Genomic DNA, 12,695 nt, shown 5'->3' with positions numbered 1-12,695 from the left:
GAAGACCCAACGCAGCCAAAAATAAATAAATAAATAAAAAGGTTATTTGAGCCAACATTGCTTTGAAAGCCAAAGTCGTTAACAGACTCCCCGGACAGGAGCCGGGGGAGAGGTGTTTTTACACAGATGGAAATGATTTGATGGCTGCAGCTTGGGTGCTCTGACTGATCTCGCCAGGTTCTGGATGCTTGGACTCCAGGGCGGCAGGGCCACCCCGGGGCGACGCCCCGTGGTTCCTCTCCTGTCTTATCCCTTCCTGTTTCTTTTCTCGCTACCACAGCGATTAGACGTCACTGAGAGTAGGTGAGTTCTGAGCTGGAGTGTCCAGGTGTTTGGGGCCACGTGGCAGTGCACGTATAGGCCAGGGTTTTTGGTCGGGTACCACGTTAAATAACTCCTTTAGATCAGCGCTCGCTTTCTCTGGAAAGAATCAGATAGTAGATCTTTTTGAGGGATAAAGTTTTCCAGGCGCACAGCACATCAACGACAGGCACAGCCAATAAAACTTTATTAATGGACGCTGCAGTGTGAATTTCAGGTACTTTCCATGTGTCGTGAAATACAGTTCTTTTGACTTTTTTTGCCAACCATTCAAAGCTGTAAAAACCATTCCTGGCTGGCAGGCTGGATCTGGTCTGGCTTGGGCCGCAGTTTGCCAACCCCTGCTTTGGATGAAAGAGGCAAAGGTGCCCTGAACTTGAATCTTGTTTTTAGGCGCCTACAACTGCTGGCTAAGGATGGGGAGGATGGGAAAGGCCGTGGGGTGGTCTGGGAGGCTGGCAGGCCCCTCACAGGCCAGCTTGGGGCTGGAGGGGAGCCTGGCGTCCCGGAGGTGCCAGCCCGTGTCTGCCACCTCAGCTCCATGGTGATCCGCGACCTCACGCTGCGCAGCGCTGCCAGCTTTGGCTCCTTCCACCTCATCCGGCTGCTCTACGACGAGTACATGTTCTACCTGGTGGAGCACCGCGTCGCCGAGGCCACTGGGGAGACGCCCATTGCCGTGATGGGAGAGGTGAGCGCCCCCGGGATGAGAGGGCCGGCCTTGGGGCCCAAGAGAACACACTCGTGGGGGGGCAGGCGGCGGGTGGGAAAAAGCTCGCCTGCCCAAACAGGACAGACCCTGGCTCTTCCGTCCCCTACTTACGTGGCCCGGGCAGGATTTCTGCCTCATTGTGGTAAAATACACAGAAAGTAAAATTTACCTTTTTAACCATCTCAGAGGAAACAATTCAGTGGCATTTAGTACCTTCACAGCGTTGTGAAACCACCACCTATCTTGTTCCAGAACATTCCATCACCCCAAAAGAAAACCCCACCCCCTTGGCAGTAAACCCCCCAACCCCTGGCAACCAGGAACCCACTCTCTGTCTCTGTGGATCGGCCTGTTCTGGACGTTTCCCATCAATGGAATCACACCCTGTGTGTCCTTCTGTGTCTGGCTTCTCTCACTGAGCATCGTGTTCTCAGGGTCCGTCCACGTGGTAGCGAGTGTCGGTGCTTCTGTCCTTATGGCGAAATACTGTTTGATTGCACAGATGTGCACCACTTTGCTGATCTGTTGATAGATGGGCTGTTTCCACCTTTTGGCTGGTGTGAATCGTGCTGCTGTGAGCATTCATGTACACATTTTGTTTGAACACCTGTTTCCATTCTTTGGGGTATAGCCCGAGGAGCAGAATTGCTGGGTCATGACAGGGTTGTTTCAAGGAAGAAATGAGGCGACACTTGTAGAGCTTTTAGTACGTGATAAGCCCGTGATAAATAGCGGCTCTTCCTTCACTGACCACTCAGAGGCCACAGCCCTCCAGCGGCTCCCAGCAGGGCCCCGGAAAGTGTTAGAGGGGCCACACCCAGACACCCAGCAGCCTCAGGGCCGCTTCTCACGGCAGAAGCCCTCTCACTTACAAAGCAAAAGCCCGATTCCTCTGTGGACGAGAACATTGCTAACCTTCCCCGGCACCTGCTCTGCGGAGGGCCCTCACTCCGGGCTTCTCTCTTTCAGTTCAACGATCTTGCCTCCCTGTCGCTGACACTGCTCGACAAAGGTGGGTGTGTCTGGGCTTTCCCTCCTGTCCTGGGCCTGGTGGCGATCAGGGCGGCCCCTGGGGCGGGGACACTGGACAGCAGCCCACTGGGGGCTCAGAGCAGAGGGGCCCCTCCTGCTGGATTACGTTTAGTCCTGCTCCCTGGGTCCCTGCACACCAGGCCCCTCAGGGCAGGGCCACGGCCAGGACTGGTGCCGGGGCGGGGGCTGGCTGGGTGAGGGCCTCCTGCGGCCACGTCCAGAGGGGGAGCAGGGCAGGCGGGCCAGAGAGTGCCCCCGCCTGGGGGCCCATCCCCTGCCCCACGGAGGTGGGGGGGCCCAACCGCCAAGGGCGACGCTGCCGGCAGCACGGCCCAGGCACGTGGGCATTGGTCGTGGGGAGGAAGGCCTCCAGGTTGACTGGGTCAACCCAGGCCCAGGCGGAGGCAGTGCCCTGCCCTGGCCCCTTCGTGCCCCCTGAAGATGTGCCCCGCGCCCCACCCCGCCTCCACAGATGACCTCAGCGAGGACCGTGGAGGCAGCGAGGCCCGTTCAGAGGCCCGAGGCCGGGGCGAGCCCCTGGTGAAGCGGGAGCGCAGCGACCCCAACCACCCGCTGCAGGGCGTCTAGCTGGGCCGCGCTGCCCCGGCTCCAGGTCCCAGAGCTCCGCCGCGGTAGTGCCTCCTGGATGAAGTGACCTTTACTCTGAGTGCCGGGGCCCCCGGGCCAGGGTGCCCTTAAAGGACACGCTCTCCCTCAAGAGGAAAACCGTTGCGCGCACGGCCGAGGCTCAGATGGGGCGCCCAGACCCCTTTTCCTTCTTCTGAATGTTCTTTCCCCCACCACAAACATCCGCCTCCAGAGCTGGAAGGGGCTGTGCTGAGCGAGTCGCTACCTCCACTTTGGGCATCTCCCCCTGCCAGCTGGTTCCGATTTTCACCCTGATTTGAAAAAACTCTGGCGGGTCCCGGGGAGGAAGGGATGTCCCACAGCTGTTGGGCAGCGCCAAGCTGGCCATGTCCCTGCAGCCCCCCTCAGGCCCTGTGGTGGGGAGAGGCCATCTCGGTCCTCTCCCTGTGGCCTCCTGCCCTGCCTGCTGCCAGGCGCCCCGTCTCTAGACCCCAAAGGGATCAGAAGCAACCGCCAATTGCGTCCCTGGACAGCACGCAGCCCACGGCCCCACATGGCTCAAAGAACAAGTCACCGAAGCAGGCCCGCTCATGCCAAGACATGGTGGAGCCTTTCAAAATCAAACCCAGAAGCTTGATCAGCAACCAGAAGGACTGGGGATCTGTCTAGGTTCACAGCCAACGTCAAGTTAAGCTGTGAGGTCTGGAATGAGTTTGTTCCAAGGGGGCCAGGAGGTCAGGGTCTCTGCTGCGCCTTCTGAGGGCAGCCATCCTGCCAGGTCTGTGCACGAACAGCCGTGCCTGAGCCCCGCTCCACAGAACCTTCCAGAATGTCTGCCTTTGAAGTAGCGATCCCAGAGCACTGTGACCCCGGTAGGTCCCATCTTGAACTGCTCAGGGTCCAAACTCTTCTCTGGGGACAAACGAATCCCAAGGGCTGTCCCAGCCCTGACCTCGAAACTCTCCGGATCTGTGTCCCTCGTAACATGTTGCACCAGTAAGCCCTGTGCCAGAGTTCTGCTCCCGAAGCAGCTGCAAAGAAGAAAGACAAACCTCTGGTCTAAGAAGCATCGGCTTCTCAAATGCAATAATTTCTCCTTTTGGAAATATGTTCATACAAATAGTTTTGTGCTCTGTTATTAGAACATTCCTTATGAATGTGTATATTGCAGTATATTCAGTCCCCCGTGTTGTTTTCTCATTCATGCAGAAGGTACTAATGTAAACTCACGAGGCCTTTAAAAACCCTACTTCTCGACAAGCAGGAGCGCTGTGCATCCCTGGCACCCGCAGGTGCCTGGGGAGAGCAGCAGGGAAGGACGAGAAATCTCATTTTAAGAAACCAAAAGCCCGTCATGATCACAACGTGCGTGTGGTCTTAAAGTTGCAGACTCAGATGAACTCAGACAGAAGGAATGTCTCTAAAGCTACATCTCCTTTCCTGGGAGACGTTCAAGCTCACGGCTCCTGGATTGTGATGCCTGCCTTTTCTTCCACATTTCTGCCTTATGCTCTGTCTAGTCCTTTGCCGGATTCTGCGAGGAGGAATATAAATGACAGTAAAGACACCAGCCTTCCGAGCCCGTTCTCGTTTCCCGTTGCAATAAACACACTGAACGTGCCCGTTGTGGGTCACAATCCACACTCCAGCCTTTGTCCCGCCGCCCACTCCAGTGGCCTTGGAGGACGCAGCCCTCCCTCCCACACTCCCCTGGCCCTGGCACAGCCAGCCTGGCCAGACCTGGGCCACACGAGCCCAGGAAGGGAGGGCTGCGGTGCTTTCCTCCGGCTCTCTGGGGAATGTTACACAAGGAGCATTTAGCAAGGCCAGAGAGGGCAAGAAAACAACTCTCAGCCCAGGATGGGCGAGACTGTTTGTAAACAGACTAAACTGGTTCAGACGCAGAATAAATCCACGCTCCGGCCGCTGACACAGCCCACTGGTTGTTTACGGGGTTTATCTGGTAAAGCGGTGGGGCCCGAACTTCAGAACCCCCTAAGAATCAGGGCGTGAGCTTCTTCTGAAATCGCCAGTTCCTGGGCCCCATCCCCAGAGAGCCTGGTTCGTGGGCTTAAGGTGCGGGCCGGGCATCCATACTGTTGTGACCACCCACTCTGGGGGACCGTGACACAGGGGATTATAGGACTTTGAAGAAACCCTGCAGAGGAGAGCGATGCGCTCAGGAAGGGCCCACAGGTGGGAGGATGTTCCAGAAACGTGGACGCAGTTCCCTGTTAGTCGCCCATAAAAGCTGGTTCTCAGGGGCCAGGCTGGTGCCCCGTGTGCCACCAGAGATGCTCAGCCTTGGCCCCAGCCCAGGCCCCTCTGTCCGGGGTGGAGGCCCTGGGGACCCCAGGTGACACTAAAATCATCCATCGCTATCCCAGGCTGGGAACTCCAGGGCCTGTGCTTGGCTTAAGGCTCTGCTGCCACCATCTTGAAATTCTTAAGAGCTTTCCACCAAAGGGCCCATGCTTTAATTTTGCACTGGGCCCCACAAATACTGTGGCCAGTCCTGGGGAGGAGCCCTCAGGACGCAAAAACGCAGCCTCCCCTCAGCCGGGTGGCCAGGCCCTGATTCCAGGCCGACTTCTCTGCCAGGCTCTGAGAACCCAGCAGAACCCAGACTCGTCCCTACGCTCCCGTGGTTCACGATTTCAGCCCGAGGCCCTCTGAGCAGCACCAGCTCTTGCGGGGAGCAGGAGCCGCCCCCCAATCTTCCCCCTTGGAGATCCCGGCCCGGGGCCAGGCGGCAGGGTCCCTGGGAGGGGAGAGCACCTTAGGACCTGGGTGGCTGGCGAGGCTCTTGAGCACAGGAGATGCCCACGTGATTCCTGCCCCAGGAGCTGGAGAGGAGATGAGGAGGGGAGGGGAGGCTGCCAAAGGCCCGTGGGCCATCGAGTCCCTCGGGTGGCCCGTTGGGTAGGTTTCCGGGGCACAGGCACAGCGAAAGGGGGACCCAGTTCTACCAAGAGCCTCCAGGAGGTCCTGACCAATCACAGTGGCTTCTCGCCACTGTGGTCCATTCTTCTCTTCTTTTTGACAGTCTTCCAAGGTTGGTGTTAACCCCGTCCACCATTGTGCACATGGGGAAAATGAGGCTGCTGGCTGAAATGCAAGCAGGATGGCTGGAGCCCTGGCAGCCATCTTGGACCTCAAGGTGGACATCATAAAATAAGGATGGCAAAGCAATGAGACAGAAGGAACCTGGGTTCCTGGTGATCATTATAACCCTAATGGCCACGAGTCAGAGTTCAATAAGCCACAGTTTGGGAGGGTTGCAGGGGGACCCATAGGCATTCTAGCCTCCAAGAACTCTCTGGTAGCAAGAACTCTGAAGTGAGATGCGAGGTGTGCATGTGTGTGCGTGTGCACGCACACACACACACACACATCAGCTGCAGGAATACTAAGTAAGAAGGGAGAGATTCTCCCTGGCTGGGAGTGTCACCCCCACCCCAGTTTTCCTCCCACTTCTCTAGCTGCCCCCCCAACCCCTGCACCTGGGTCCTGCTCCTTCCACACCCTCCATGACCTCATCCACGTGCTGCTGACTTGCTCCACGGCTGCCCGCCCACCACGGCTCAGAGGTTTGTGGGTGCCTCGCCCTTCAAAGGGCAAGACAGGAGCTCAGCATCTGACGATCCAGACCTCCTGCCTGTACCCCCATCCCACTGCCCGAGCTAGAAACCCAGGGCCACCTGCATGCCCTCCGTCCCTCCCTCCTCCAGACTGCCCCTAACATGGCCACTGGTTCCTTCCTCCTGGCCACTCCCTGAGACCTCCCCACCTGGAGATGCAGCAGGGGCAGCCGGGCTTGGACACTAGCTGTGCCCTCAGGTAAATTACTTAGATCAGTTTCCCCATCTGGGAAAAAAGGGTAGTGAAAACTCCTACCTCACAGCGTTGTTGTGAGATTTAAATAAGTTAATTTATAGAAAGTACTGGAGTAAGCATTCAACAATTGTTTCTCAACCTTGGCACCTTTGGCATTTGGGGTTGGCTAGGTCTTTCGGTTGGAGGGGGGCCGTTCTGGACACTGGGGGGCGTTGAGCAGCATCCCTGGCCCACTAGTACCACACCCCCAGTGGCGAAAACCATAAATATCTCCAGACACTGATTGCCAAGTGCCCCCTTCCCCCAGGTGAGAACCACCCGGTAATAGCATTCTCATTATTACCAGTTCTCTGCATCTTTCACACCTTGGCAGCCATATCACTTGTCACTCGTCTTTTCCTCCCGTGACCCACTTGCTGCTCTGACTTTTTTTTTTTTAAGATAGCATGATCTTTTTAAAAAAATATTTATTTATTTGGCTGCACTTTAGTTGCGGCATGCGGGATCTTTAGTTGCAGTGTGCGGGACCGAACCCCGGTCCCCTGCAATGAGAGTGTGGAGTCTTAACCGCTGGACCACCAGGGAAGTCCCTGCTCTGACTTCTTGCTCCTGGAACTCACCCCAGTGTCTCATTTCAGGCTCTTTCACCTTCATTGCTCTTCCCACCTAAACTCCACTCCACATACACACAACCCTTCCTCTTTAGCATTCATCTTAACTGACACCTCCTCCAGGAAGCCTTCCTGGAAGATCCCCAGCTAGATTAGGATGGATCCCTTCCACCCCGTATTTCCTGCACTATACTTTATTGTGATTGTTGGCAAATCTCTTTCCCATGAGCTCTGAGGGTGAGTAGCTCTGATCTGCCTTGCTCAATACTGTATTTCCCAAATCTTGCACAGATAAAATCAAATTCATTCAGGAGGCCACCACCACCATTTTTTGATATAATCGAAACTGGGCTTTAGAAAGACATTCTGGCGCGCGGATCACACACGAAGAAAATGGAAGCAAGGGTCACTAGGTACTTGTGAAGATTGTACAGGCCGGCCGGGGGTCAAAGTGTTGCAGTGCAGATGAAGGCAGGGGACCAGAGGCAAGAGGGCTGCTAGAGCAGCAGGCCAAGCGGCTATGACATCAAGTCGGTGGATTTGACCCGTTTTTCTTTGTAATGGACCAAGATCGAAATAGAAAAGATCAGGAGTGTCAGTGTAATTAGCAAAGATAACTATGGCTTTGTAACATCTCAGTATATGTTATACAATGTGTGTGTACATACACATACAGGATTGGGCTGCATGTAAAGTGTACTGAACATACATACGTATTGAAAGCCACAGTCCTAGAGACTAGTTCTCACCTGTGCTGAGGTCATGGATCCCTTTGAGGATCCTCTGTGATGGACGCCTGTGGGGTTTTGCTACCGAGCATCTGTCTGTTCCACCTTCTTTGGACATAACACTCCGATTCCTTCTGGGCAGTGACCCTTCTTCCCACCGTTTGAAACACCATCTGTAAGTGGGCGCTTGCACACACTGACGGAGGCTGCTCCTGGCCGAGGGGACGGAGGGGACGGGCTTGACATGTGAGGTGGCCCAGGGTGAGCTGGGAGGGAGACAGGGAGGGCTTCCTAGATCTTGGCGGGGACTGGGGGTTGCATCCCGGGAGTGATGGCCCATGACTTCAAAATGGACGTCAAACTCCCCTCTGTCAGCCCTCTTCTGTACAACTGTCCACTGGACCCCTCCACCTAAAGGCTCTTGCTCAGTGAATAACTGACCGGAGCATAAAGTGGATAGAGTCGGGGAAAGCAGGAGGGGGCAGGGGTTAATAACGTGCCCTGCCATGCTGGACGCATCTGACACCTCCTCCTCAGAATCTGAATTGTGAGCTGAATATAAGACTGAAAGCGCTTGAGGTTTGAGCATTCTCGGGGGTGACCCACCGATTCCCAAGACCCACTGGAGCTGCCCAGTTTCTTCTCTTTTCTCTCTGATCTCAGGAGCATGCTCATCACTTTCCAGCAAATTTTCCACTTGCTCACATTTGACACAGGTGTTTTGGGGGGTTTGCAAGCAGTCTCCAAACCGATACACCCTCAGTACCCATGAGTTTTGTAGGCAGTTTCAGAAGGGATTCTCAGGCCCCCCTGAAGCCCTCCCAGGATAAAGAGCCCCTGTTTTGGACGTGGCGCACGCCTAGCGCTGGGAGTGTAAGCAGAGCAGCCAGCAACTACCTGACCTGTTTCCCAGAAGATGCCAGGCCTCAGCTGGGGCACAGCCTTCGAGTTTCTGCAAGTTTATTTACTTAGAAGGAACTGAACTAACTGCCTTTTCATCCTAGAGCCCAGTTTTGATTTCATTCCCAATCCTCTGCTGCCCCCCTGTGGTCACTTTGTGACACAGCCTCTTCCTTTTTACCCGGGGAAACCAGCCAGCTCGGAATTTTGCCTAGAATGGAGGCTGTTTTGTTTACTAAAATTGCAATCATGCATGGAAAGACCACAAGCAATGGAGTGCAAGAGCTAGCTGCCTCTTTTCTCCGTCTGCCTCTCCTCTTCCTCAACTATTCCCTATTTATTTATCTCCCCACAAGATATTCAATAACTACAAAGGGAAAAGTATCTGTGGTAAACTGGCCGACACCAGTGATCTGAGTTGTAAATGGTACAAATCGACATCAGGTGCCTCCTGATAGGTTAATCCATGTTATTTGCACCAAAACTTCATCACCTGAATTTAATCAGGAGGAAACAGTCAACAGACCCAAAATGAAAGGGTATTCTGCAAAATAGCTGAGCAGCATGCCTCACCAGTGTCATGGTGAAGGAAAAATAAGAGGAATTAATCCAGACTAAATGAAACTGAGGAGTGATGACATCTAAATGCAACAAGGAATCCTGGACTGGATCCTGGCACAGGAACAAAACACTGGCAGTCAGCAGATGAGGCCTGAATATGTTTTTACGTTAGTGAGTCCTACTGCGTCCGTGTAAATTTCCTGGTGTTGATCATCGTGCTGTTTACGGAAGATGTTAACATTTGGGGAAGCTGGGTGAAGGCTGTATGGAATTTATTGGTACTATTTTTGCAACTTCTTTGTAAACTTGCATTTTTTTCTTTTTTTTTTAGGGTTAGGGTAAGTCTGAATTTATTTTAAATTGAAGATTAAATCTTTTTAATTACAAATAAAATAGAGTACGATCAGCATTTCCTCCTAGCTCCATACCACATTTAGCTGCTGCAGAATATGGGAGTGAGAGAAGCTAGTGCACCCAGCTCGAGTCAGGGGTCCCCCTCTTGGCCTCAGCGTCAGCCACAATGGACACCTTGCTGTCAAGAACTTGACCCCGTGGACTGCGGGGCGGGGGGCAGGGGGCGCGGAGGTGGCGTGGGGGGTGGGGCTGCCGAGCAGAGGAGGCCAGGAACTGTAGCTGATTAATATCTGGGTCCTCACCCTTTGCGTGGGGCTGGGCACAGAGCAGATACTTCATGGGGCCAGCTCCCTGCCCATGATGGGAAGATGAGAACAGAGTTACAGCTGTGAAAGCCCTTTTTCCTGGGCCCGACTACAGAAGCTGTTTTCCAACTTGGCTGTAGAGAAGGAAGTTCCCAGTTCTCAGAGCTCAGCCCAGGCTCGGTGGGTTGGGGGTTCCTCAGACTTGTCTCCTGATGAGCCAAGGAGGAAGCAGGCAGCAGAGAGGTAAGATGGTCAAGGGAAACCATCTGGATCCCTCCATCTCCCACTTCCAACCCTTGTCTTGGGAAAAACCTCAAACTCCTCTGAGAACTCTATGGCCTACAAGGCCCTGCATGGCCCCTCGCTCACTCTGCCCTGGCCACACTGAGCTCCTCTCTGTTCCCAGCTCAGCAAGCTGGTTCCTGCCTCAGGACCTTTGCACTCACTGTTCTGTCTAGAGTGCTTCTCCTGCAGATCTTCTACTAGAATGTCATGTAGAAGTGTGTCAGGCACAGGAGGTGTGGTGGATATATACCGCTGTGTAACAAATATTCCTAAACTTAGTGGCTTGGCTCATAACAGCAACTGTCATTTATCTTTCATGGGGGTGAGAAACAGGAAGGGCCAGGTTGGGCAGGTCTCTCTCAGGGCTTTGCCTTTCAGTGTCTGTTTCAGCTTCCTTATAGAATGGCAGCCTCAGGGCGGGTGGACAGCATCCATGACGGCTGAAGGCTTTTAGGGCAACTGTTCCAGCAAAGCAGGCAGAAGTTGCATCCTTTGTCCCTGTCATGACCCAGCCTCGTAAGTCACATGCTGTCATTTCCACGGACTCTACTGATGGACCAGTAACCAGCCACTCCCATTCATGGGAAACAGAGCCCTCACCTCTTTTTTTTTTTAATTGAAGTATAGTTGATTAACAATGTTGTTAACTTCTGCTGTACAGCAAAGTGATTCAGTTATACACACACACACACACACACACACACACACACACACACACACACACACACACACACACACACACACATATATATATATACACACACATACATTCTTTTTCATAGTCTTTTCCATTGTGGTTTATCACAGGATACTAAATATAGTTCCCAGTAGGACCTTGTTGTTTATCCATCCTATACTTAATAGTTTGCATCTGCTAATCCGAAACTCCCAATCCATCCCTCCCCCGCTTCCCCTCCCCTTTGGCAACCAGAAGTCTGTTCTCTTATGTCTGAGTCTGTTTCTGCTTTGTAGATAAGTTCATTTGTGTCATGTTTTAGATTCCACATATAAGTGATATCAGGTGGCATTTGAGACCTCACCTCTTGATGGGAAGAGGGTCAAAGAATTTGGGGCCGTTTTAAAACCACCACAGTAGGTAATCAACAAATATTTGTTTAATAAGTAAATGTTGAGGACTTCCCTGGTGGCACAGCGGTCAAGAATCCGCCTGCCAATGCGGGGGACACGGGTTCAATCCCTGGTCTGGGAAGATTCCACATGCCACAGAGCAACTAAGCCCGCACACCGCAACTACTGAAGCCCACTCACTCTAGGGCCCGCGTGCCGCAACTACTGAGCCCATGCGCTGCAACAAGAGAAGCCACCACAATGAGAAGCCCGCACACAGCAACGAAGACCCAGTGCAGCCAAACAAAAACAAAAACAAAAACGTTGACTAAATGTGTTAGAGGAGACAAAATAAAGCAAGCAAAGGAACAACTAAGGGGCACGATGTTGGCAGCCTCAGCACTTGGATAAGAATTGTGAAACCAAGGGAGATTGAGTCGGCTCATCAGGCTGATGGGTTTAGCATCTCTCCATGTCCCTTAAAAAACCACAACTGGATTATATTTAGCAAGTGGTGACATGTTGCTGGGAGTTTCCCGAAGTGTGGGATGGATGTGGTATATGAAATGACTTTTGGAGACATGCAGACAGGGCATTAAATGACAAGGAATCTCGTGGATTAGAGTTACCCCATTTTCAATTCTCGTTCACTCCTCATCGCGTTTTCAGTTGAGTGATAATGTGCCTTTAATATGCCTCCAATACTTTGCTCATCTCTTTACATTAAAAAAGAAAAAAAAAAAAGCAGGCTTGGGGCACAGCACCTTGGCAGGCAATAGTATCTACCCAGAATTTAAAAACATTGCTTTGTTTTCATGTTTATCTCCTATTCGTGATAAAGTTATCTCCTATTTGTGGCTTAGTGGTTTTATACTTGAAATGGTGATATACAGTACCTACTTAATGTAAACCTAAACTAATAACACTTACTCAAGAGAAGTTATAGATAACGAAATGTACTGAATAGAGTGATACCAATAAGCTAGAAATGAGCAAACCTAAGTCTACACACTGCGGGTGACCAAAAGTGACATTCTAGCTATTCCTGAAGAATTTCTAACCAAGCTCTGTGGCCTGTGCCTTCAGCCTGGAGGCAAAATCCAGGGTAGCAAAATCAGGTGTCTATTGGGTATCTTGCTAAAATGCAGATTCTGATTCAGGTCTGGGTTGGGGCCTGGGAGTCTGTATTTTCAACAGATTTCCAGGTGATGCTGATGCTGTTTTGGGAGCTGCAAGAAAGCAGCAGGCTCCAGAAGGAAAAAAAAAAAATCTAAGTGTGCTACCGCACACCTCTGCTCAACTCTGGTTAGTGACATTCACATTGGTAGCTTGAAATCAGCCATAGTTGAAGTATACTTACTTATACCAAGAAAATCAGCACTACAAGCCAGGG

General features: G+C 52.7%; 1 protein-coding gene across 1 annotated transcript in view; it reads left to right on the top strand.

The window, feature by feature from the left end:
• RFX2 (regulatory factor X2) overlaps nucleotides 1–4,294 on the top strand; it is a 98,136-nt gene extending 93,842 nt beyond the window's left edge. The window contains exons 16-18 of the mRNA XM_082622736.1: nucleotides 859–1,012; nucleotides 2,003–2,045; nucleotides 2,538–4,294. Of these exons, the coding sequence (XP_082478862.1) occupies nucleotides 859–1,012; nucleotides 2,003–2,045; nucleotides 2,538–2,653 (313 nt within the window). The 3' untranslated portion in view covers nucleotides 2,654–4,294. The remainder of the gene's footprint in view (nucleotides 1–858; nucleotides 1,013–2,002; nucleotides 2,046–2,537) is intronic.
• Nucleotides 4,295–12,695: the final 8,401 nt, after the last annotated feature.

This window comes from Mesoplodon mirus, assembly GCF_964341445.2.
Source record: "Mesoplodon mirus genome assembly, chromosome: 5".
NCBI classification, from domain to species: Eukaryota; Metazoa; Chordata; class Mammalia; order Artiodactyla; family Ziphiidae; genus Mesoplodon; species Mesoplodon mirus.
This window is presented reverse-complemented; position numbering and strand designations above follow the sequence as displayed.